Raw genomic sequence first — 25,534 nt, 5'->3', positions numbered from 1 at the left:
TCTCTTGTTCTATTTACAAACATGACGCTATCGACATAGCTGATTCTAGCAGTATGTGGGACACGTGTCATATAGTGGGCCTCACTCACCACAGAGTCTCCGAGGCTCAGTGGCACAGCATCCGAGCGCGAAATCTGAAGGTCTGAGGTTGTTTCCTCATGGGGATTCAGAATTTTTTCTTCGTCCCACGCTCGTGACAAGACAAAAAACATCTTTCTCTCTTTCTTTTAGTAAGATCAGAACATATTTGGATCGTGAATCTGCTGGAGCAATTATTCATGCTTTTGTAACCACTAACTTGGACTATTGTAATGCGATTCTACATGGATTACCTAAAGCTCTCTTAAACCGCCTACAGCTAGTTCAGAATGGGGCAGCGCGCATTGTAACATTCACAAAGAAATATGAACATATAACTCCCATTTTAATAGATTTACATTGGTTGCCTGTTGAATATCGTATTACTTATAAAATCTTATTGTTAGTATATAAGGCTATCAATGGACTTTCACCAAGTTATATATCCAATTTGCTCAGTTTTGTATCAACTCCTACTCTTTGCGTTCTTGTTCGAATAAGTTACTCCAAGTCCCGAGATCTAAGCTTAAGTCTTATGGTGATCGAAGATTTTCTATTGCAGGACCTAAATTATGGAACGGCATACCCGCATCTTTAAGAAATGTCGATTCCTTGAATTCTTTCAAAGAACACTTAAAGACATATTTAATTCGCCAAGCCTTTTTTGATTTGTAAATATATTTCTATTTCATTTCCATGCTTATACATGTAGTTGTTAGATTTTTTAGTGTTTTTTTTAATACATTTTGTGATATTGTTAAGCGCCTAGAGCAATTAGTGATATAGACGCTATATAAATAAAGTTATTATTATTATTATTATTATTATTATTTCTTTACCGGGCTCAAAACATCCCATCTTTCTTATTCTACTTATAAAGATCACTTTGAAGTGAAAAAAATATCGGATGTTTTCTTTCCTATTGGAGGTAAGACTGCGGTACACGCTTTACTTCATGTCACACCCTACAAAACCTTGCTCAAAACATTGTGCATTAGACTTCGCTCATGCATTTTTGATGGTAATGGGAAAAATTTAGACCCTAAAGGTGGTTCAACACGTCCCATGCATGTATGGAACGATCTTGAGCTTCTCGCTTAAGCACATAGATCAAAAAATTGTTTCACAAAGAAATTTGATGTATCTTTGGTCAGAGATTATCCTTATCGTTCTGAGGCGCCGCAAAGCTGGAATGTACTTAGTGTAGGATACCTAAATAGGATGAAAGCAGCAATAAGCCTTAGCAAGAGGCCCATTATTTTCTCTTGGCCTTTGTTAATCATCAGGCGCAACATAAGTGATTTGACGGGTCAAGATAAGACATAAAATGAACTGGCAAAGATCATCAATGAAAAAAAAATTAACCATAACGCTGCCGTCAGTTTTACCAAACTAGTGCCAACCTTGAATTACTTCTTATGATGTTCGCAGTCAACAGGGGATATGTAAACAGTTTTAGTTTCAAAGTTCCAGCGAGTTGTTATTTCCATAGGGTTCCTAATAAGTTATCATCAAAAGGATTACCAACACAATAACTTGATTACTATTCTCTACCAGTGTTTATTTTGCTATGTCGCGATAATCTTTTGCGAGTTTCTGTGAGAATCATTTGTAATTCAGGACATTCGAATCACTCCCGAGTGCAAAACTCTAGAAAAATAAAATCAGAAGAAACACTTTCACAATAAACTGAAGTTATAAATCCTCTCTCACCAGCTGACCTCTCGGACAAGTGCCACTATTGTTTATCCAGCTCAGGCTGACTTAGAAAAGACTGCAATGTAAATAATTCTAAAAATCCGAATGATGAAATACTGAATGTCACGCTACTCGTTTTTTATAAGAATCAGGTCATTCTGAAACAGCTTTTATCCAAATTGCTTTTCGTTAAAAACATAGAGAAAGTATTTTAGTGCAAAGGTCATCGGAGTATTGTTTCTTGGCCAGCTTTTCCCGACAAAAAGTGTAAACAACTGTTATTTTTTATTATATATTAAGATGTATTCGCAACAGGATACGTTGTGGGTCATTGGTCACATGGATGAAAATTTCATAAAATATTCATTCAACCTAAACCTGTCATCTTCAGTTGACACTTGTAAGAGATGAGCTAAGAGACTTACTTCTTCTAAAACGTGTCCACAACAACTGCCTGTTTACAGAGGGATATTGGGCTTGTTTTACCTCTTAGATTTCTAATGCTCTTGTCAAACGAAATTTACTTTATTGATTGTACGATTCAATCGGTTTGTTACACTTAGTTGCTTTTGTGAACCCGCAAGAAAGTAGCAACGAAATTCAAAATGCCACTCGCTCTGACAGGTTCTTCTGCAACCACGGTGAAAGATAAAAGAAGTTACAAAGAGGTTCAAGAACTACTACTGCTTCACAGACGCTATGAAGAAAAAGCTGTTCGAATATATAGGAAGGGATTGTCTGACGCAAACAGATCAGATGAGGGACAAACCAACACTGGAAGGTTAGAACCTCGCGGACAACAGATGGTTATTAATTCGTCTCACGGCGGATTAACGAAGACCCGCACGCGTCACAAGAAATTCTCACAAAAATTACAGCATGATGAATTGCCAAAACAACTTTATATTAATGACCAGGATTATTTGAGACAACTTCTTCTGAAAAGAGACTCTTACGAGGATATTGGCGATAGTAACACCGTGTCACACTCAGGAGATCGCGCTCAACTAAGACTACCGAAATTAGAAGGTATACCGCCAGAAAATAAGGAGATATTTTACACAACGCTTCCAAAGATGCCATCTTTACCGAAACTCAAAGACCGTAAGGTTGATAGCATCAACCCGCACAGGAAAAAGAAACGTTTTCGTCAAAATTATCAGCGTGGTGAGTCGAGCACGTTCTCTGCAGATAGTTGTTTAACCATAAGACAGTTGCCTAGAGACCACTTTATGCTTCACAATCAGTCTGCGTCGCTCGCATCTCTACCGACAAATTTTCCTGTAGGCATAACACCACCATCTCCCGAGCGAATGACCATGGACGAAGGACAGCTATGGTTAGTGCCTTTTGTGAATATTGAAATTCCTCCCTATCGCTTAGCAAAGTGGAACGAAGTTGAAAACGGAAGTCTGTCAGCGGAGGGAGCTGGATACAGAGAAATTCAAAATAATGAAGAAAGCTCGAATGATAGAAATAACGGTGGAGCAACGCAACCCAAGTATAAAAGAAACGTGCATTTTAGTGAATTTTTACACGAAATTCATCTTTATTCTCCTCTTTCAACTCACAGCGTAAGGTCCAAAGAAGATATCGAGGATATCAATAATTAATCGTTACTGTCGTGAGATATTTGAACAAAATGACATCTGTTCATGCAAGTACTAATTACGTGGCGTATTGAAGGAGAAATTAACAAAACATATTTTTTTACGCGTACGAGGTATAGTATTAATTATAGTTGAGTTATAACGGATTTGTTCTCGAACAAATGTCCTTACAGAAGCAAAAAGCCCAGTAAGATTATTGAAATAGAATGGAAATTTACTCCTCTGTTGCAGTTTGTTATTGTGAAATAAAAAAATATATCAGCATTTTGTTACTTGTTGTACATTTTCCATTTTAAGTGTACAAAGACAAAACATTGAATCATGTTCTAAACTTTGAATTCACCCTTTAAAATCTGTTTTTTAACGAGTATTTTTTGAGTGATTGGAAGCTGACCCCTTTTCTAATAAACCATAGAACAGAAAGTATATAACAGTATACATTGTTTTTAAGAAGAAGAAAAAATCCGTTTGGGCAATGGCATTTTTTTTTATTGACAGATGACGTCCCTTAGAGATATAACATCATATGAGTGTGTGTTTTTTTCACACTAAAACAGGCAAAATTAAACTTTTTGGTTGCTGTCATTCAGATTTTTGTAACTGGGAGGGTTTTTTGACCTGGGATAATAAGTTTAGGGTCTACCCGTCAGCTTGAAACATCTTCGTAGGTCTTGATTGACACCCGCATTACACACCTTTTCTGAGATATTTGATCCAAACTGTGTAATTCACGCTCTCCCGAAAAGCAAGGAAAGTCCTATTGAGTTCTAACCACCTTCTGATCATAACGAATCAACCAACAGCGAATTCTTCGTTCAGAAAACCCTACTGTAAGATACATCTTCCAACTTCAAGTTTTATTCTCTCTATCAAATTTAATCTAAGATCTCTCTCAAAGTGAAAGTATATTACATTTACATTATCCCTAATGAAGATAAAAGTAACAAATCAATCTCAACCTTCTACGAGCAGTTATTTAACGAGATAATTTATTAAGTAGAATATTACATGTGCGATGGCAATCAACTAAGAAGGAAAATGTTGTGGATAAATATTGCGCATCATTCTGCGTTAGTTTCGTTTTCGGCCGGATCTAATTGAGAGATGGTTTGTAGCGAGTTAAAAGTATCCATACTGAACCTATGATTATGACACACTTGTTTATAGCCTCAGTCTAACAGATTAAATACAAATTTGTTAACTGTTTTGACAAACAGCTTTTCATGACTTCCTTATCTAACTTTGCAGGGATATTAGGCATTGTGCAGTAAGAAGTTATAACACTTGCGCAGGTCAGTCATTCGTCTTCGGGCAGTTGATATTTAACCATCTTTCCTTGAGGTAGTCTTATATCAATTTGTCGAACAGGTGTGGGTGGGGGTTGTGGAATTGTTCTCTCGTGGTATCCTTGTTGTACTCGTTTAGGATCTAATCTGAGAGTCTTTATACCAGCGGCAATATCTATGGCTCCCACTGTGGTATGTCTCTCAGAATCGTCGCCCGTGTTTCGTTTTGGTAAATGTACCTTCTTAGACCGCACACCCCAACCATTGAAGAAGCAACTTTTCGGAACTTCGATTTTATTTTCGTGCATTGATTTGTCCTTACGACCACTCGGTCTAGCAGAGAAAGTGACGCGATTGATCTTCATGTTCGTAGAGTATTCCTTTGTTACTTTCTTGTTACGAGTGTTACCGTCAAAGCCGTAGGTAAAAGTATTAAGGCATTTGTACGGATCAATAAAACATGGTCCACTTGACGCGGACTTCGAAGTACGTCTACGTTCTCTTACTTCAACATCTCTCAAGATGATCTCATTTACGTTTGTCGAATGAAGCTGTTCCTCGGTCACTGACATCGAACGAGACACACGCAATGGCGCACGACCAGTTTGTAAGGCTTTTTGGGCTTGATTACACTTTAAAATTCGTCTTTTAGTCTTTTCTCCGAATGGATTCGAAGTATTGGGTTGTAAAGAAAGAAAGCACCGTTTCTCAGAACTCCACTCTGTTGTCCTAAATCGTTCCTTGTTGGTAGACTGCAAACGTGTACTCGTTATGATGCGTTCACCAACATTATATCCATGTTGTTTTGAAAATGCTCCGTGAAGCACCAGCGAAGTGTGCAAATATTTAAGCCTCCTTAATGCCTGCTCGATCGATTGCTCTTTTGACGTATTTGATTCCATTGTCTAAATTACTCATTCAAACTGTGGACGGATATTGCACATCAAATGCGTTTGAAGAGAGTTTAAGTTATTACTTTTGTGTCGCCGTTGAGTTTGTGAAAGACTCGTAGGGAGCAACGAATGAACAATGAGTAAATTTGTTTGACAAAAGAAATTCTTTTTCTGCTGAACGCTCATGCGATTCGTTCAAATTGATAATTGTTGAATATTTATTAACAAAAGAATTATCTGAACACAATTATTTATTAAAGTAACTCTTAGGGTTAACCATTGTTGTGTTAACAGTTTTGTACGCGTTTTCATTTACACGAACGAAAAGTAATTTATTGATACTATGTTTTGAGAGTTTGACTAATTATTTAACAGCCGCTTAACACTTTTTGTACGACTGGAATGCAACTAATACTTAATGACTCTCTCTGAGATCACATTTTAGTGTAAAACAACAAAAGAACCTCAATCCAATCAGAATCTAACTGCGTTAAGTGTTTGTCATTAGTTGTCGCCAGTGTGGAGTACCAGACATTCAATGAAATGGAAACACTGCGGATAACCATATATAACACAAACGCAACGTTGTCAGAGGCACAGTTCTCTGCATGTCAGTGATATCTTAGTTGTCTTGTCTCATCCTGGTCAATCTTGCAGTTTTTTTCCTTTTGTCAGTTGCTTTCATAATGATCTTTTTTTATTGAAGCAGGATGAGTAAGTAGGCAAGTGACATCTACATTAAAAAATGGGGCTTAATTATTCACAAGTACCACAAGTACCAGCTCTTTATCTAAGATGAAAATATTCAAATGCAAAAATTAATTTAGAGTAATATCAACTAGTAAGAATTTTTGCTCCCATGCACGAAAACGGACGCAATTCTTAACGGAGCTAAAACTTCATATCGAGAGAGCCTATACTCACTCAGAAGTGAAAAACACTGGCGAAATGATTAAGGCTGAAAAAAACCCCTAAGCGATCAATGGTTAGTGAAACAAAGAGAAGAATAGGATGCAACCAAAAAGACTTTCTTCTCAGTTTGGTGATGGTGTGCGGTCCAAACTTCTCTTTACATATTCTTTATTTACTTTTTATATTCTCATAAACTAATTAAGGGAGGAATCAACCCTTTGTTTGCCTTAAGGTTATACGCGCATTTGTTGGGACCAGGAAAAAACAAGTGGATAAACAAATAAACACTGGCTTACTTAATATTCCCGTTTCAATCTATGCAAATATTATCAGTAATCCTTGATTTAATCGCCTTTACCATTGTCTGTCCACTTCGACTTCTTTTGATAAGATAATTATCCAATCATTTTTTGGTTTTTGAATCATACGTCTGTATCTTTATTAAAATTTAACAAAAGAGACGACAGGGATAGTTTATATACTATAGAACCTTACACAATGAACAAGGATTAACCAGTGTCTTTGTTAATATAAATTAGAAAAACTTTACATCCTAGAAACGGCAGCGAAATAATCACGGACAAGCCAGAGTTCTAACAGTCAACAATTACTGATGAGATTATAGGACGAAATTGAAATAGAGTAAGAGCTAAGCAGCAAATTTTTTAGTAAGTTTTCTCCGGGCGTCTGGTAACAACCTTAGCGACGTGCAGTTGCTTTTGTTTGATAGTTTGAGTCTGACGAAATGTTAGCGGCCAGCTGATATAATGAACAAGTAAGGAAGCGTCTGTTTATTTTAATAACTTTTAACGAAACTTTATGTATGATATATAGGCTTTCAGTTTTTTTTCTCCCATGATAGGGGGTAAAAATAAAATAGGGTTTCACGTCTTCTGCACAAACAAGAGCGTTATCATCTTTAATCGTTTACAGGTCGATTCACTCTCATCCTATCCTTATGTCGACTTCTGTTGATGATATTTCCCAAAGTCAGATACCCCAGGCATCGCCCTTCTTCGACCTACAGGAATTTAGAAGTGGATCACGGACAAGCAACCACTCACTTGGTTCTTTACCGGCCATTGATCTAATGTCAATTTGCTCCCAATTTTCCCAGCGGAAAACTGGGTTTGGTGGCGCCGAAAACCGAAGTCGCCGCGCAAACTTGGCTCTTATTCCTGCTGTATTTGGAGTTGATGGTAGCTCTCCGCCACAAGTGAGTAGCTGGGGATATAAGCCGGTTACTTCCCCTAATCGTAAAGAGTACAAATCTACGAAGAGAAGGCATTCAAACACCAACAAGGAAAAACCCAAGTACGAAATGAGTTTGGACACTAATGCGCACAGTCCGAGATGGGGTTACTCGTCCCCAGCGTTTCATTGTAGGTCTCCACCGGCTCAACTTTACAAATTCAAAAAGGCATTGAAACTTGAACATGATTCTGCTGAAAACTGCGATTTTGTTTCGGGCATGACAGTGCACCAAGCCATTCTGTTTCGAAGAAGTATAAGCTCAAATTGTCTTTCAAACACTCGGAATAATTCACTGGAGGATAGGAAGCATAATAACACTCCTGTCTTTAAGAAAGAAACGCCGCGAAAGCGTGCCTCCATGGTTGATGTGAGCTCTATACCCCCATTTTGCGGCGGAAATGATAAAGAGAAAAGTGCAAAGTCCTCTCAGAAACCAGCAGGTAGTAATGTTACGATGACGTTCCAATCTCCTGAAAAAAACCCATCCAACCTTGAGATTAAGTGTTCGTTGTGTGTCAATGCAGAAAATCAAGACTTGAGGAAGAACTTCGTTCAAGCAAAAAAAATCGACATCAAACTTCCATGCTTGGACAACAACCACGAGACTTAAAATCACGCATTATCAACTGTTTGGTCTCACTGTTTAGTTCAACTAATTTTCCTGTGAACCAGGAGTAAGGAAATTAATCCCTCCTCGTGTGGACTTACCCAAAACTTGTGGGCGTGTACCCATTATATGTCATTCATATATTGAAAGCTGTGTGTTAAATCATCACAGAATAAGTACTATTTGAAATCTGCTTGAAACTTATTCCAGAAGAACTGGTTATGAAATATGTTTCATGTTTGAATCATGCCAAGCAGCTGTTTAAACGAGTATATAATCAATGGAAGTTTGATCTTACTAACCAGTCTATAACTAAGAACTTGCTGTGATGGAAGTTGGCTCGATAACCACCGCCCTTGAATCTTGTTCTGTTCTTTACAGACCGAAAGAGTGGAGGGAAAAAAGCGGGGAAGAGGAGCTTAAGGGGCTTGGTATTGAGCTTCTCATGGATGGTATCCTTCTCGGTTTTAGTTGTAACATTGCAATGAATAGAGGAGTCGGATGTGAGTCAGTGTGCTTCTGATAAAGTGGATTTGCTAACGTGATGATGATGAGCTTCTACGTCACAACATTTGAGTCGTGCTGGGTCGTTGAAAGTTACCTTCGATTAGTGGGAAATCTTGGGGCTATTATTAACTAATGGAGACAACATTCTAAGAGATACGAATAAGCTGGAAAGTGCTTGATAACACTGATCAAGGACAGGTCAAATTTACATGGGGTACAACTGAACTGAATCACAGAATTTAAAAGAATGAGGCTTTATTTTTTAAGAAGTACGAGACGATACAAACCAACTTGAAGCTTTTTTTAAAATCAGGCAAGCTTGGACGAAGTAGAAGGAGTCCGCTTTCGAAACAAACATGTGTTTATCAAATTTTACAATTTGTTTTACAAGCCCAAAATGTATTTCTATCCATGCATCTCCCTGCGGTTGCGTAGCAGCGGAAAAATGTAAAGGGACTGTAAGTAATCTACGCTATTCAGTGAAAGTTATTGTTGCTAAGGGAAACTACGTAGTCATGCCTAAAGGACATGTTGTATCTGGATAGGAAGGATTATTGGACATAAGAAGGCATCTTTTTCGTCATACAGATAGAATCTACCTATAAACCAGTCAAATACAACTTTCCAACCTGAGGGAGACAGTATTTCCTCAGGTGATTTCTTATGTAGTGCATAACGTTAGTAAATCTATTTGAGAACTAAAATATTTTCTATTGTGTTTACGTACCACGTAGGCACTAATTATGATCTTACATTTTAAGTTAATCCCTAAATTTTGTAGCACGCCATAAAATCGATATTAGACAATTCATCACCGTTTACAAAGTTTCGCCAGTTCTTATCTTACCCTCGATTATTTAATCTCTTCATCTGGATTAGGAAATTGCTGTGTTTACTTAAGGGAACATCGATCGAAATTATTGTACGTAATTAACGCGACATGGGTTCACTTATTTTTAGTACGAATTCGCTTCACATCTTTTAGAGTATTAAGTCCTGAAGTTTTCTTTGTTATGCAGATCGTCACTTGTTTTAACCCTTTGTTCGCTTTTCAGTCTAACCACTGTTTTCAGACTCTCCTAATATTGGCGCACAGCTTCGACAAGTTTGTTTACATACCCCATGCACCTTTTTAGAGATTCAAATTATTACCGCCTTTGAAGAACAAGTGTCATTTGAGGTTTACCCAATGCAAATTTCCCCATAGTTTTGATTTGTTATTTCTTAAAGATGATTTCACAGACACAGAGTCGGCAGGGGTCAAAAACAGGGAGATTTTGATAAGAAAAACAATGAATTAGAACTTAACAACGTGAAATTTTCATCATTATGTCTTGGAAAAGAAAAAAGGAAGGGATTGCATAATATTTGATGTGTCATTCCACTTCAAATCTTTGGCAGCTGCTATTAATCAGTCGACTACATTAGTTTACCGCAGTGAATATTTGTCCTGACGCCTGGGCAAACCAGAAAAAAAAGACATGGTTACTTTCATTATTGAGCTACCGTTGTTCGGATAACTACCATGTATCAACCCAAAGAAACACGCAAGAAGGCTTCAGCACTTGAGGCGGAAGAAAGACAAATGTGCGATCAAAGAAAAAGAGTGAAACAACTTAGCCAAAGTCTCGGCGATTTACCGAACTTCAAAACAGAAATCGAAAACAAGCTAATAGGGAAACTTCCTAGATCAAGCCCTCGTTCATTAAAACCTCGACGTCTTGGCGAAACGAAATTTTCACCTGAAACTATTGAAATGGGCACTTACGAGGTAACCGGGTATTGTGGCTGTGCTTTGCAACCGAATGTGAACGGCGATGTTTTGAGTTTGCCAGATGAAGACGCCTTTAGGCCACCACTTTCGATGGATTACAGAGATCAACGTTTGGAAGAAATAGCACGAGAAAACGCAGATACTCCGAGACTAAACTTCACCAGGCAAAAATCATTGAAAGTTGAAGATATTGTTCGCTCAGCATCGAAGTTAGAAGCGGAGTACCTAAAACGAGCGAAAACGCCAAGACCTGTTCACTCAAGGAACTGCAATCAGAGGAGTCCGTTTGGAAATTATGGTGTTTGTGATGTACATTGTACTTCTGAAAAGAACAAACCCGGTCTAAGGCCTGCCAAAAGAACTTTGGTTGTCAAGATTCCTAGGCTATCGGATACTTTAAGCGAACACGATTATAGGGGAGGGTGGGGTCCGAGCAATAATTTTTCTTACCGGCACAAAAGATAAATATGTTTTGAAACACGATTGAATTAGAGATAAGTCAGAGAGGATTATTATGTATTTCTCATATGCAAATAGATAATTTTGGCATAATTCAAACAATACTGTTTACTAATTGCATTTCAATCTTTTCTGAGCAAGTTAATTTTATTTCTGTCCAGAAGTGAATCATGATAGCCGGTTTATTGCATTCGGTTGTTGGCTTCCGTCCGTCACGGAAGACAATGGAGTAACTATAAGCTCTAAAGAATCACTCTGAGGTTGAAACGAATTACCTCCTGTTGCTGTACAGCCCGATCTTGGAGTGGCAGGCTCTGTTGCCGCGGTTTTAGGAGCAAACTTGGTTCTAGATCCGTTGTGTGCGTTAAATTCAGCAGCCCTTAGTCTTTTGGGTTCTCTTCTCTTTTCTTAAAATTAATTTTTAACGTTCTTCAGCACTGTAACCATCACGAAATCTTTTTTGAGCGAAACCACTTTACCTTTATTAGTCATAGTTAGTAGAGTCTCCTCTACTAACTATGAATTAGTACAAAAGGGTTCATTTCCTACAATGCGAGAATTGGTAATCAATAAGGAAACATGATTTGTTTCTAAAGAGAGTTGTTTTTGTGCTCATTCAATTTAGATACTTGTCCGATAAGCTAACCGTAAGTTATTTTTATGTCCACTTTTACGTACTGATCATTGAGTCGCCTGAGCTACCAGAATAAGACGGTGCGCCTCGGGAGTGTAGCTTATCAATATCACCATGATCTTAACTAACACAAACGTGCATTGTAAGAACACTTGACAGGGCTGTACTTTAAGAATAATTAACTCCCCTGCATTTTAAGAGGCACTTTACAGTCGTGAATTTTAAGGACCTTACAGCCTCGCATTTTAGGACACTGAACAGTCCTGCATTTTATGTACATTCGTGCATTTAACCAAACCGCGCAAGGCCATTTATTCGACTTTGTTAATGTAAGGGGTGTTAACTAGTCCTGCTCTATGGTAAAGTAAACTAGTTTTTTTCAAACAAAGTGTCCTGGGCCAAACAACTTGTATTGATCCACTATTGCCAGTCGTCATCAGAAAATACTGAGTGCATTTTGCCCTTTTTCCTTCCGTAAACGGACAGCAACAGTTTTTTCGTAGATCTGCTTTATAGATTTTACAGGCGTGTCTAATTTCCTAACATTGTCCCCGCTCTTCGTGACTTTCCACTGTCACAAAACTGCATCAGTTGGGTATAACTTTGGATGGAGAGCTGCAGAAGGGATTAGCTTTGCACAGATTTAAAGATCCTGAAAGCTCTCTGAAAAATTATCCTCCCTCTGTATAGAACTCATTTAAAGGGCTATTATTATCCCATAACCAACAGCTGGTCCGACATGTCTGCCTGCATGAATAAGCAAGACTTCTGCCGAGGCAGAAGATAGCGATTTGGCTGATCCTCCACTTCCATACCCTAGTGAATAAGGACCCCCCCTCCCCCATTATTTCAAATAGCTAGAATTCAACATAGGTACGGCTGTAATCCCTACTCTGCCGTGCCGTGCCGTGCCTCCTCTAACCTGCTCCAGTGTGGACGTGACAAAATATCTTTCTGCGTGACATTCCCAAGAGTCCATGCGGTTGCGCAACCAAGATGGCGGACGAAGACGAGGAATATCTGCAATTCATGGCAGTTCATAAAAGTCAGTTAGAATTTGCAGGTATACCTCTTCACTTCTGGAAATCAATTCATAAAAAGCTGAAGAACGAGGTAAGTTGATTTTTTCAGAGCTGAATTAAATCTTGCTGAGGCTGTAATAATTTTTTGAAAATAATTTTTTCTCGAGCTCTTTTAGCACGTGGAATCAAACAGCCTGATCTTTCCGTAGAATTTCACTGCACTGCATCCTTCTTGATTGTTTTATTTCGCACTTTTTTGAAGCTTTTGCGGCGTTTTGAAGATTTTAACCGATCAATGCAAGTGTGAGAGACTTGAACGAGTTTGTAAATCCCCCATAAGTAGCTTCACGACATTTTGAACTCTGATGAAATTCTTGTTTGTGACGATTTAATTGTGACACGTATAAGTTTTGAAATGGTTTGCAGAAAAGATGATTGTGGGATTCAAATGTTGGTAAAATTTCCGCACAGCTCCATACTATTGTAAAACAAATCTGTTTTCCCAATAGCAATGTATTGTTTTTGTCATTGTTTTCTCTATCCAAGAACTGAATGCATAATTTAGTATGGGGCTGAGCGGAAATTTTACCCAAATGTTTTTTGAAATTAAAGCTGAAATTATTTATCGTCTCAAACCCTTAACCTAGATTTCATATTTATCTGCCAAAATTCAACAGAGATTTGGTATTGGTTGTACATTATGGAAGGGTGTGCATAATGAAGTATAGAACTGAGCAGAAATCTTGCCTTTTTAACTATTTAGAGTTGTATATTTTCCACTGCAGACTTATGATGCTGGATTATTTTTTACAATGGCTAAAGATGGAGATGGAATTTTGAAAGTTTTTGTTACTAGTGAAGGTGGAATGAAGGTGTCAGATCCTAACTGGTAAAAAATAATTTTAAAATTGTTTCTATCAAGTATGATACACTGAGGGTACTGACTTACATACAAGTTTCTAAGGCAGAAGCTGATGAGTGCAGAGTGAAATTGGTTGCAAGGGGTAAATAATCAAGGGAGATATACTATTAAATATAGCTCATTTATGTAGGGAATACAGTTGTACAAGATAATGATATGAAATATCCCATATTTTTTCCATCAAACAGCAAAAGCTAGTGTGAAGGTGGGCTCATTTAAACACTAGTTTCACAATACTGCTTAATTGTGTTAATTTTACACATGAACATGGTTTAATCCTTTGAGAAAGGTAGTTACTAAAACAAGGAATGACCTAAAATGACCTTAAATGACCTTGAGTGATTTCTAAAATGACCTAAAATGACCCTGAGTGATTTCTAAAATGTACTGAAACAACCTAAAATGACCTTGAGTTTGAGGTGCCAATAAAATCTGGATCTGACTGGATCAGACCAGATCAGACCGAATTAGATCACAGATTGGATCTCAGACTAGATCATGGATCAGATCACTGACTGGATCACAGGTTGGATCATGGATTATGGATCGCATCATGTAAAATAAAATCAGAAATTTTGCATGACATGCCAAAATGAAGTCTGTGTGACAAAATAGAGCATAGGCCCCTCTGGGATTTTGTTTTTTGCCCATAAACCCCATGAAGTCACTTTCATGGCTGTGTTGTGGAGTGTTGTGTAGTGCCACCGTGGATGAAGGCAAGCAAGAGATATGTATCATTTCATCAGTCAGTTAAGAAAAATGCAACACAATCCACAGTTACTTCTTAAGGTCCTTGAGCTTCTTCTGTTGTTGGCGTGTGAGGCACTATGGAAGCCATAGTTTGCAAACTGATCAACCTAGGTGCTCCACATTGCAAGGTCATAGTCTCAGGTGCTATTTGAGACGCTTGACCTCCTACAGATCCCTATGATATTCAACCAACAAGAAGTTATTTCAGTGACATTTGGTTTGTCACACATTCCTCTCAATATCATTTGCATTTCATGGCTGTTCAAGATCAGTGGAGGTGCTTAAATTGCTGCTCAGATCGAAGACAAACCAGAAAAATTTGGAAAACCCATCTGAATGTTTGATGAAATCCAAAAATTAAATGCTAAACCACACAAAATCCACAAACCGAAATCCAATCAGGTCCAATCCAGATTTTGTCAACACTGCATTGTTCACATCACTCAAGGTCATATTAAGTTATTTTAGGTCATTTTAGAAATCACTCAAGGTCATTTTAGGTCATTTTAGAAATCACTCAAGGTAATTTTAGATCATTTTAGGTCATTCCTTGTTTTAGTGACTGCCCTTTGAGAAGACCCAGTGACAGTTTGTTTTGACAAGACAAAAGGGAAAGTCATACAGTTTTGACAAAATTAATTCATGTGTGTCTGGTAGGATAAATGACAAAGAAATTATACCTGAAAAAATTGATGCAAGATGTTACTGTGTCAATGGTTGCCTCTAGTCAAATGTTGATCTCCTCCAAACACCAGAATTATCAGACCAAATTAAAAAAAAAAATGCTGGCAGAATTTCATTGAGTAAATGCTATGCTTAGTTCCATGATTTCTGAGAAATTATTTTTTTTCTGGTAAAATAAGTAGACTTTCTGTGATGATCTTGTTGGTTGGTGGGGGAAGTGGCTATAGATATTTTCTTGAACCAAACAATGCAGAATTCAATGATTTAATGAGGTGTATTTAGTGAAGCTGTCTTCTGTTATTCTGTTTACAGTGTTTTTTTAATTGATCATGCCTGGACATACCAAGTGAATTTTGCAAGAGCTCAGCTCAAGACAGTCCCTGGTCTTGCAGACAGAATGGGTTCTTTAATGGGAGTAACAAGTATGATACCACAAATACTTACTTTTCATCATTGTAGGATATTATGTGGAGTGATAAACCTAATATCTTACATCAACAATTTTAATTATAATTTTTTACCCTAGAAGATGAAGAATCATCTCAATCAAGTCAGGAACAACTTATTGAAGCAATCTTGGAAAAGATGTGGAGGTCAGTTCTCCTTAATTTCATGGCTGCAAATTATCTTTGTTTCCTAGTGAGTCTTAAGTGTTTGTTAATTGTCAGAGTGACTCTCTGTACCCAAATTTCTGGTCATTAATTATTTTCCTCATATTTTTGTGTCCCTCAGCAAAACTGACTGACAAATTATTACTCAGGCATTTTCTTTTAAATTACTTTGGAACTTTTTAACAATATGTATTTGGAAAAGCAACTCAGTTTTCCATGTGGCATCTTGTAAGGGTCCTCACTTAACTGAAATGCCAAGTAATTAACATGATGTCTTTTGTTTATGCACATATCAAAACTAAAATTTAAGGATTTCTTTCTGTTTTGTTATGATGAAATCTCTGTTTAAGTTTTTGTGGCTTGTAGGGTAAGTCAGGTCAGATAAACCAAAATTTGATTTAGGACTTACTGGTGCATTCCTGCATTTTGTTCTAAAATTTAAATTATCCTTACATTTCTTTAATTTATAGTTTTAACCAGAATTACCGCTTAAAGATGGTAAGTGTCTTTTTATAATTTGTGAATGTATGCTTCTTTCCTAAGTTTAAGTACTACTAAAATCAACTGTCTTTGCCTCACAGTAGGTGCACACTGTACATGTCTTCTCTAAACCTTATATTAAAAGAAAGACAGTTTGTTTAATGCAGCTGCTACAAATTATTTTATAAAAATGCTTAATGTGTGTTTAGTTGCTTGATGATTTAACACTAATTAAAATTTTTAAATTTCCAATATATTTTCATATTGCATGTTAATGTGAATTGTCTTGCTGGCAAAACTTCTTTTGCTAGAGTTAGGATTGCTCAGAGGCAAGATGGTAATTTTTATGATCTTTAAATACAGTGTAAGCATATGACTGATTATTTGTCACTTCTGGGGTAGTTAACAAGTTAAACACTCAGAGTAAATGGATTTTCAAATTGCAAGGTGGTAAACTGTCTTATAATCTACATGGTAGCCTCTTATTCTCTTGATTTGTTTAATTAATTTTAATTCATAGTTTCTCAAGTAATGCAGATAATCTTGAGTATTAATTTTTTCTTAATTCTCTAGACTTATTCAGAAAGCCACATGTATCAAAAGGATGCTCATAATGATGATGAACATACTCCTTTGTGGTTTGTCATGGATGAGTTTGGTTCATGTATAAAACATTCAGATGACCCTTCTTTTGCAATTGGTATTCTTCATTATGTACCTATTGGCATGGCCTTCTCATTATTATGGCCTTTGAGAGATATGGATTATGGAGGTATGTTGATATTTATAGTAACCTACATTTGTGAGCAGGAGTAATGCTGTTTGTCCACAATTGAGTTTGAATGTAGAAACTAGGTAGCAATTAGATTTGATAACCAGCTGCTTTGAGGAATGTAGCCCATGATGTTTGTGGGAGGATCAAAGATGAGCTGTCCAAAATTTTCTGCTTATTACCAAACGTGGAAGAGTATATTAGTCCTTGTGTGTCAAAAATTTGATGGGGGTGATAAAGCTGCACTGTCTGGTCTAGTTTGATTTTAAAATAATCTTTAAAGAACCTTCAATTTAACCAGAGCTCTTCATAGCTCTCCTCTTAATCAACCCTTTATTTGCCTTCAGTGGCATTAATTAAATGAATGTCTGTGCTACTCATAAGATGGTCTTTACGATCAATTACTGCTTTAAGCTTTCTGTAAAATGTTATCAACTCCCACCTCTCCTTTTTGGGTATTGTAAATTATTTGAACTGCAATTGCACACACTTCTTTTTTCCTGCAGATGAAGTTACACGTGATTATGTAGCACCCATCACAGAACCACTTCTACGGGATTGCTCTCTGTTGTCTTGGTTCCCTGATAAGCTGGAAGATGAAAACTGGATTAAACAGTTGACTTCTGAAAGAGCAACAGAACTTGTTGGGGAGGAACTCAGTGCAATGCAGAAGAAGGTTTGACTGCTGCATGACTGACATTTCAGATAGGAAGATTTCTTGCTACAGTTATGTATGAATTAAATTAGTAACTGTTAGGTTAACTTAACTGCTGATTGATTGACTGACTAGTTGGTTGGTCCATTAAGTGACTGTACAAACTGATTTATTTATTCCTGTAGGACTGGCAGGGTGAGGTTTATCCTAACCTTGAAATTACAGAACTTACTACTACAACACCTGACAATGAAAAAATATATCGTGTTTTCACTGATGTTGAACAAGTGACAGATTTTCTTACACATCCAAGATTTGTTCTGGTAGACAGTAAAGAAGAAGCAGATATTCTATGGATAAGGGAGCATTTTAAAGATTTTAGGTTGGTTTCAATGCCCACATCAGATGATTGTTAAGCTTTGATATCCTGGACTATATGTAGCTTATAACAACAATAATACTCAAGTCAACAATAATTACTGGCGAGCAAAGATATGCTAATTTTGATGAAAATTAGTCATCATTTATAGGATTAATTTGTGATGAAAGGTTTTTCAATTGCACTTAAGATACATGGGTACTTAGTAATGTATTTCTACTAACCAAGTGTATTAAGACTATTCACTGTTGAGTGACAGTATGCAGGACGCCTGTCGTATATAAACTTCGTAATGGGCTTTGCTCACCATAGAGTCTCTGTGGCTCAGTAGGAGAACATTGAAGCGCAGAATCTGAAGGTCTGTGGTTTGATTCCTCATTGGGACTTAGAACTTTTTTTCTCTGTCCCATGCTCATGGCAAGACGAAAAAGTATATTTCTGTATTAAGACTATTCATCTCAACTCCATCAAAACATTCTCTTAAATAAGACTGGTGTTCGTGTTTTAGATCTCTTCAAGATTATGGTAAATTTATAAACCAATTTCCTAATGAGAACAGCCTGGTATGCAAAGATCTCTTAGCAGCAGTGTGTCAAAATGCAACCCCCTATGGAGATGGCAAAGAAGATGACTTGCTTGTGAGAGGACCTGAATGGCTACCTGTTACATTCAATTTAAATTTGGAACTTCCTCTCTTTCTTGATCACTACATCAAGAGAAAGAAGAGGTGCGTACACATTATTTTATTAGCCGGAAAATATAGAAGACATATTTTGATAAAGTATGGTTGCATGTACTTAATATTTCTTTTACCGGTAAAATATAATGCTTTGATTTTAATACTTTGCTATAATATGTTACGAACTTGTGTACCACTTCCTCGTCTATGCGAGCGCCGTTCTTTGATTGGATACAGTTTGGAAGCATCAAAAAGTAACTCACTCAAGGATTTTCCTTAGTTATACCTTACTTCCTTATGTTGAGAAAACATTATATGTAATGGTTGGCTTTTGACCGCTATCCTTGTTTGCTCATCGACTTGCGTAACCAGTTACGGAACTACACACGAAATCAGTCTTTTTGGTATTGAAATATCACTAGTTGTAGAAGAACAGGGGAAACACACATGCATAAACACGCAGAAAAGACACTAGTCACAGTCACAAATAAGACTGAAGAGGAAAGGAGGTTTACTTTACTCTAATGAAATCCTCCATGTTTATATGAGAGAGAACTTATCATGTGTCCTTTCTGTGGTATTTTCAAGTGATATACTTATTTTAAGGATAAGTCAACTTCAATTCTTACCATGACTAATTCGTTTCATCTTTTGAGGTATGCGTGTTGATTAAAACATCAACCTTCCTTGCCTTTCGATTTCTTTTTGAATTCTTCTTCAATGTGACAAGTGAGAGTGCTAGTTTATTATTGCTAGCGTGGATGTGTAGACGCGTTCAGTTTGGCGCGAAAACTGTGAGCCACAACCTCGATCCTATGCAAAGGCGACTTCTGAGTATTTACGTCGCTTACAGCGGGAGTGGAAGCGAGTTTCAGAGTTTTTAATAGATGAAGATACAGATTTTAGGCCAAAATAAAATTGAAGAAGTTAACTAAATCCTCAGTATAAGTTTCGTCATGGAATGGCTCTGTTTATTTACTTTAGGCTTATTTCCGCCACTTTTTATTTCAGAGGGCTTGATAATCACTGGATTTGTAAACCGTGGAATCTAGCAAGAGCCCTCGATAGCCATGTAACGGGAAATTTAAACTACATACTAAGACTGAGAGAGACAGGGCCAAAGGTTTGTGCATAGATATTTTCATGGATAAAATAGCTGTTTATGAAGTGAACTAGCCCATCTTTAGAATAAAAAATTGATGGCGATTATTTAGAAAAAGGAGAATATCTACATATTCTCTTGTTTGCAATAAGTCGTTCTAGCTCTACATGTAGTTAAAGATAGTTCTATGGGCCTAATGAATTAGCTGGCTTTACACGTAGAAACCCAGTTAAAGCCTGAGATTGTACTGAAGGCTGAAACAACCCTAGGAAATGAATAGAGAACAGTATGAAGAATAGGCATACTGATGTTAGCGCGTAAAGGATTAAGAGTACATTAGTTAATTTGGTTAATGTAGCGTATGGAATCGTGAAAGAATTGTTGTCGCTGCCGTTGCCAACAAGTGATCCTTTGATATTATTATTATTGTTGTTATTATTATTATTATTATTATTATTATTCAGCTGTCAATCAACTCCTTCCTTGACTCACGATGAATTCCACTTTGGTTGTTGAGACTCAGTTTCTGCCATTAAATAAAATAATTCGGAAAGATCATTGTTTTTCAGGTTGTCTGTAAATACATAGAAAATCCGGTTCTGTTTCATCGCGAAGATGTTGGTCAAGTCAAGTTTGATATACGTTACTTAGTTCTCATCGCCTCAGCAAAGCCCCTTGTGCTCTATGCAGATAAACTTTTCTGGTTACGATTCGCCAACCAGTAAGTAAGATGAGTTTACGAAAGGTATTTAAAGAAATATCATACAGCTTCATTTCCCAAGATTTAAATACTTTACTTTATCTCCTTGCTGCCTGGCATACATTTCTTTAAATGCTAGCAGCAAAAATCTGATCACAGGCCAGTGTTATAGAGGATTCTTAATAGAGATAACGGTAGAATCTTTTCTATTATAAATACATTCCCATGTCTCACTCTGTTCGTTATTCTCACCTTGATTAATTCTTACGCTTGTGTTTGTACGCGGTAAGTTTCTATCGGAATAAAAAACTTTGATGTCTCCTCTCACGTCGTTTATTTCTTTTATTTCCAGGCCATTTTCTTTGGATTGTTTTGATGTTTACGCTAAACATTTCACAGTTATGAATTATCAGGACAGTGAAAATTTAAAGCAGGTGAGCCCATGAGTACAGATAACCCTTGCAACTCCAAAGACTTGGCAGTTTGCGAAAAATACGCTGAATGTATCCTTTGTCTTTTACAAACAGGTGCATCACCACGAGTTCATTCCTATGTTTGAAAAGCAATACCCCGATCACAGATGGGCCGATGTCGAGGTAAGCATGAAAAGATTGCTAAATGTTTAAGCCCTTTCCGTCTTCATTGAACATAGGGACAACTTATTTGATACGGAAATATACCCGCCTTTATTTAAGGTAAAACGGCGTGAAAGCAAATTTGAAGTTGATTATAATTGGTGATCCCGTTCTTTTAATATATTTGACATATACTTGACATTTTTTGCCTTTTTTGTTATTTACAGTCAAAAATTTTCAAAATGTTTCGTGAGATGTTCGAGGCGGCCATCTGCGACTCGCCACCCAAGAAGTTGATACACTGTTCACAGGTTTGTGTTTTAACAAGGATATTTCTTCTCACACGTTTATGCATATATCCAGGGGTTTCAATAACTTTTTCCATAATTATATATTATCCGCACCTCTATCTTATGCAGGAAAGTTGAACAGTATACAACGTTTATTCCTTAGCTCAGGACTGATTTCAACTATGACCGGAGCAGATTGCGTCACACAATGCCCTGATTAGTTGCTCCATTAGCTGAGTGTTTCTTTTCTGACAGATAGTCAGGATTTCTGTCACAACTTAGTTTGTTAATCTAGAATTTGGCTGTGCTTTTGTTGGGTGAACGAGCTCACATGAATGATTCTAACTTGTGAACGATTCAAGGTGTATGTGTACCTCAACGGAAACATTATGGAAATGGTAAATCTGGTCTTAGGAAAAAAAAAAGAAGTTGCGGAAACATTGTGGAAATGGTAAAAGACTCGAACGTGCTTGAATATTGAAGAACTGCCATGAGGGATCTTTATTTAATGATTCCAATAATTAATTAAACAATGGATTACTTGAACAGTTTTAAACTGGAAGAACTGTGTCGTTTATTTTACAGTCTCGTGCATTTTATGCTGTTGATTTGATGCTCAAATGGGCGGACAATGGTAAGTTCGTAACTGATAATTTTTAGATCAACTAACAAATTTTGCAAACAAAGTTAATTGAACAGAAGGTTGAGTAACACTTTCTTGTCAAAGCTGACTGATAGGAGGGACCTACCTGGCCATTTGCGTCCTCCTTTTCCTAGTACATTTGTTCTTTGCTTATAAAGTTAATGCTCCTAGAAGGGGCCGAATTGAACCAGTTTGGAAACGCAAGTTAAAAATCAGAATCTGTCTCTAATTTCAAATTGGTAAAGTCTTCCTAAGAAAGTCTTAATTTGTGTGAAATGCTATTTTAGAGCTTTTTTTTTCTTCTTTTTTTCCTTCTTGTTTTTAGGCTCAAACGAAATAGTGCCTCAAGTTTTGGAGGTAAATTACTGCCCAGACTGTGAGCGAGCGTGCCGCTATCATCCAAATTTCTTCAATTTTATTTTTAGTTTGCTGTTTCTCGGAGATTCAGATGGATGGCCTGTTGAAAAGTTATCAGGTTGAAAACCTTTCATACACCACCATGAGTGTTTTATTACATTGTGTTCAAAGTCCTGTGAAACCATTCTCTTTTTTAATTCGAAAGTTTTGTTGGTGTGAAGACAGTCATAATATAATTAATACTAAAATGTGTTCTACTACATTTAAATGCAGAAACCAATCTATTTATTGTAAATAATGATAAAACCCAATACAATAAACTTGTAAATGCACCGGAAAAAAGGAGACTCTTTTCCTCTGAGTTTCAAATAACTTTTTTCTGTTACGTATATACCCTTAATTTTCCACTGTTAGTATATCCGTTTTCTAATGTATGATTTTCTCAGTGTCAACAGTAGTCTCCAAACCTCTGCGTCCATTTGCTGCTGTGTTGAAGGAGAACAAAGTAATTGAAAACTAATTGATAAATTGATTAATTAGTTGAAAATGCTTTACAGTCACACAAAGGGAGATGTAGGCGAGGCTTACAATGCAAACGTCAAACAGAAGGCTAAAAAGTATAGACAGGTCCTGCAAACATTTGGGCGAAAAAGTTTCCCCAGAATTTTTAGCTTCCTGTATAAAAAAGCAAAATTTTGCAAAGGTGCACCTCTTCTAGAGGATGTCGTGGACTTTCGTTGAAGGTTTTCCTAAGGATGTTTGGTTTGGAAAGCGGGCTGTCTTATACTGGGACATCCGATCCAAAATGGTGTTTATTAGAAGGGTGCAGGGCAAATTATGTAAGAAAAGGTGACAACTTTTAGTTGTTGTGATACACCGTAGCTTGTTGGAAGGTCTTTGGATGTTTTTATGTTTACAAAACTTACGTTAGTCTTTTGCCGGTAGAATGTTCTCAATGTAGTCATTTATGTCAACTCGCATGCCGGCAGGTTCATATATTGCCACCACCACTGTGCGGATATTCGCGCCATTTATAGCCACGGCCATTCCGCAACCCATTTTCTCGTGGGACTTCCACATCAGCTAGAAAAATAATTCAGCCTTAATTTCAATTCTTTCTTTATATTTTGGAAAAAAAAAAAAACTGGACGAAAGAATTATCGGCTGTCCATGTTTAGATTAGCAGCGAAGTCTCAAGGTAAGAAAAACACTCGGGTACTATTTGTACAATTATCCTTCGGTTTGAATTTTTCCTGTTACACCTACATTGATTTTATGCGTGCAGTTACCTGTGTGATACGCCTGGCTACCTTAGTTTTAAGGATGGCATAGCGTCACGTGAAAGAGTATTGAAGAGTGAAGGATGTGTCGTCTTACCTCTAAGAAGCGGGTGTTACTTGAGGAGATTTCAGGCTGCTTGTAATTGTAGGAATTTCCTTCAGTATACCTGGAATGTGTACGGAAATGTTGCCGCATAATGGCATGGATGATCATAGGAAGACCGATTTTAATAACAGCTAATGTTGCATTATCCTCCATCTGGCCACGGGAGTCCATTTTCTAAAATACTTCTACTTTTTCCTCAGTCAAACAATTTACATGACAAAACGACTGCTTTTGCTCGCCAGTTTTCGTTTTATCTTCGCTAGTAGTCGGATGGCCTTCGCGTGGCTAAAATTATTATATCCCTTTGTGCGTGCACTATGATTGATCAATTTAAAGGGCAGTAGTTTACTATTAAGCCTACCAAATTCAAAAGTTTGCTTTCGTTGAAATCTTCCCCCTTTAGTTGATTCCAGAGATATAATAAATATCTTACTAATCCCGTTTTCTCGGTCCTTGCTGAAATTTACGGAACCTCGTTTTTTATCGCTCGGATTTATGACCCGCGCTCCTTGCACTTGGGCCATGAATCTGAGTGGAAAAACTCGATCTGTAACTTCTAGTACGGACCTCGAACTCTGTTAGTAAAAGGTATATATGAACTCACTGACCAATTTTCCACTGCGTCACTTATTGTCCGCGGAACGGACGAGTCTCCAATGAAATAATTGACGTCATATATCCCCTTAGTAACTTTCTTAGTCGTTTGCTTCGCCAGTGTCACTGCGAGCTTTTGAGCCTCTTCTGCGATACTTTCACTGTATTTCAAAGCTGGAGTTCCATGCTTGTTTCTGTACAAGTTGTGCTTCCGAATGCAGTCTGATTCAATACTTCCATCCGCTGAGGATTATTGGAACGTATTGAGAGTCTCAAAAACGATTACCTCCCATTCAGCCCTTTCCGCTCCGTTACAGAATTTTTTTTTAGTTTTTCAAATATTTCGAATCTGTTGTTAAAAAGACATTTGCAATTTTTTTGACAAGTTTAACTCTGGTTATTCTGAAATGGTCTTTGAAAGTGAGTATAATCATTCTTGATTTTTGTCGTCAATGTTTCCTCTGCCTTGGAGGTCAAATGCTTTTTAAAAGCTCTATCAAAGGTAACCTCAGAGTTTGGTCTAATTGAATCTTTGATATTTTTGGATGATAACGGGAAGAAAAAGGGGAAAAATAAGCTATTCATGTAGCAAGGATATACATATAAATAAATCATTAATTCCATGGAAGGGGATGGAAACAAGTCTCCAGTTTGAACTTTAATTTATAGAGGTCAGTCTCCTTTTAAAAAAGAAGGCGATAACGGCTTATTAACTTGGAAGTCTAAGTTGTTCCTTCTTGGTTTGTATGATATTGTAATGTGAGAATCTTTCAATAAGGCAGTTTATATTATGCTCCGAATATGATTTGAAATAACGTACCATTTTGTAGGACCAGGCAGCCAACGAAATAACAAAGAAGAATCCTCATACTTAGCGGGCGACGTTGAATCTACAATTGCTTACTCCTTTTGCATAGAGTTTGAGCGTAACATGACGAACAAAAGATGGTGTTAACAGAAGAGAGACTAATCAAACGTGAAGTGTTTAAAAGACAATTACTTCAATACAGATCACTAAGAAATTGAAATTATCTTGAAACAATTCTGATAATGTATTCTGATTTAAATTATCACACTGTAAAATTTCACTTAACATTTGCAAAAGGTGGCAATCCCGTGAAGATTCCCTTGGAAATAACTTCTAATAAACGGGAAAAGTACGAGTTGCAGTATAAATAATCAAATATTCCTTAGAATGCTTCGAGAAAATAACAACCCATT

The 25,534-nt window shown here is 37.0% G+C and overlaps 4 protein-coding genes across 5 annotated transcripts; 2 read left to right on the top strand and 2 right to left on the bottom strand.

Moving 5' to 3' along the window:
* The first annotated feature begins 2,167 nt into the window (after positions 1-2,167).
* Positions 2,168-3,648, top strand: LOC131769017 (uncharacterized). The gene has a single exon (XM_059084755.2). The coding sequence runs from the start codon at positions 2,382-2,384 to the stop codon at positions 3,387-3,389; it is 1,008 nt and encodes a 335-aa protein (XP_058940738.2). The 5' UTR covers positions 2,168-2,381; the 3' UTR covers positions 3,390-3,648.
* A 300-nt stretch (positions 3,649-3,948) lies between these two features.
* On the bottom strand, positions 3,949-5,670 carry LOC131769042 (uncharacterized). Its single transcript, XM_059084778.2, has one exon. It carries the CDS (start codon positions 5,572-5,574, stop codon positions 4,684-4,686), a length of 891 nt encoding a protein of 296 aa, XP_058940761.2. The 5' UTR covers positions 5,575-5,670; the 3' UTR covers positions 3,949-4,683.
* A 7,009-nt stretch (positions 5,671-12,679) lies between these two features.
* Positions 12,680-22,670, top strand: LOC131769000 (tubulin--tyrosine ligase-like protein 12). 2 transcript variants are annotated; one of them, XM_059084724.2, is made up of 16 exons: positions 12,680-12,825; positions 13,520-13,623; positions 15,403-15,512; positions 15,620-15,683; positions 16,172-16,199; positions 16,755-16,953; positions 17,460-17,629; positions 17,794-17,990; positions 18,496-18,714; positions 19,678-19,789; positions 20,338-20,489; positions 20,821-20,902; positions 20,996-21,064; positions 21,271-21,354; positions 21,919-21,967; positions 22,302-22,670. In XM_059084724.2, exons 1-16 carry the CDS (start codon positions 12,709-12,711, stop codon positions 22,454-22,456), a joined length of 1,911 nt encoding a protein of 636 aa, XP_058940707.1. In that variant the 5' UTR covers positions 12,680-12,708; the 3' UTR covers positions 22,457-22,670. The 2 variants fall into 2 exon arrangements, with proteins under 2 accessions (XP_058940707.1, XP_058940706.1); XM_059084723.2 differs by having other exon boundaries at positions 15,617-15,683.
* Positions 22,671-23,260: 590 nt separating this feature from the next.
* On the bottom strand, positions 23,261-25,182 carry LOC131769021 (Golgi-associated plant pathogenesis-related protein 1-like). Its single transcript, XM_059084760.1, has 4 exons — positions 25,134-25,182; positions 24,328-24,556; positions 23,711-23,780; positions 23,261-23,416 (listed from the first exon to the last, which is right to left on the bottom strand). The coding sequence occupies exons 1-4, from the start codon at positions 25,180-25,182 to the stop codon at positions 23,261-23,263; spliced, it is 504 nt and encodes a 167-aa protein (XP_058940743.1).
* Between the last annotated feature and the right edge of the window lie 352 nt (positions 25,183-25,534).

This window comes from Pocillopora verrucosa, chromosome 1 (assembly GCF_036669915.1).
Source record: "Pocillopora verrucosa isolate sample1 chromosome 1, ASM3666991v2, whole genome shotgun sequence".
Lineage (NCBI taxonomy): Eukaryota > Metazoa > Cnidaria > Anthozoa > Scleractinia > Pocilloporidae > Pocillopora > Pocillopora verrucosa.
Note: the sequence above shows the minus strand (reverse complement) of the source record. Positions and strands in the feature narration are given on the sequence as shown.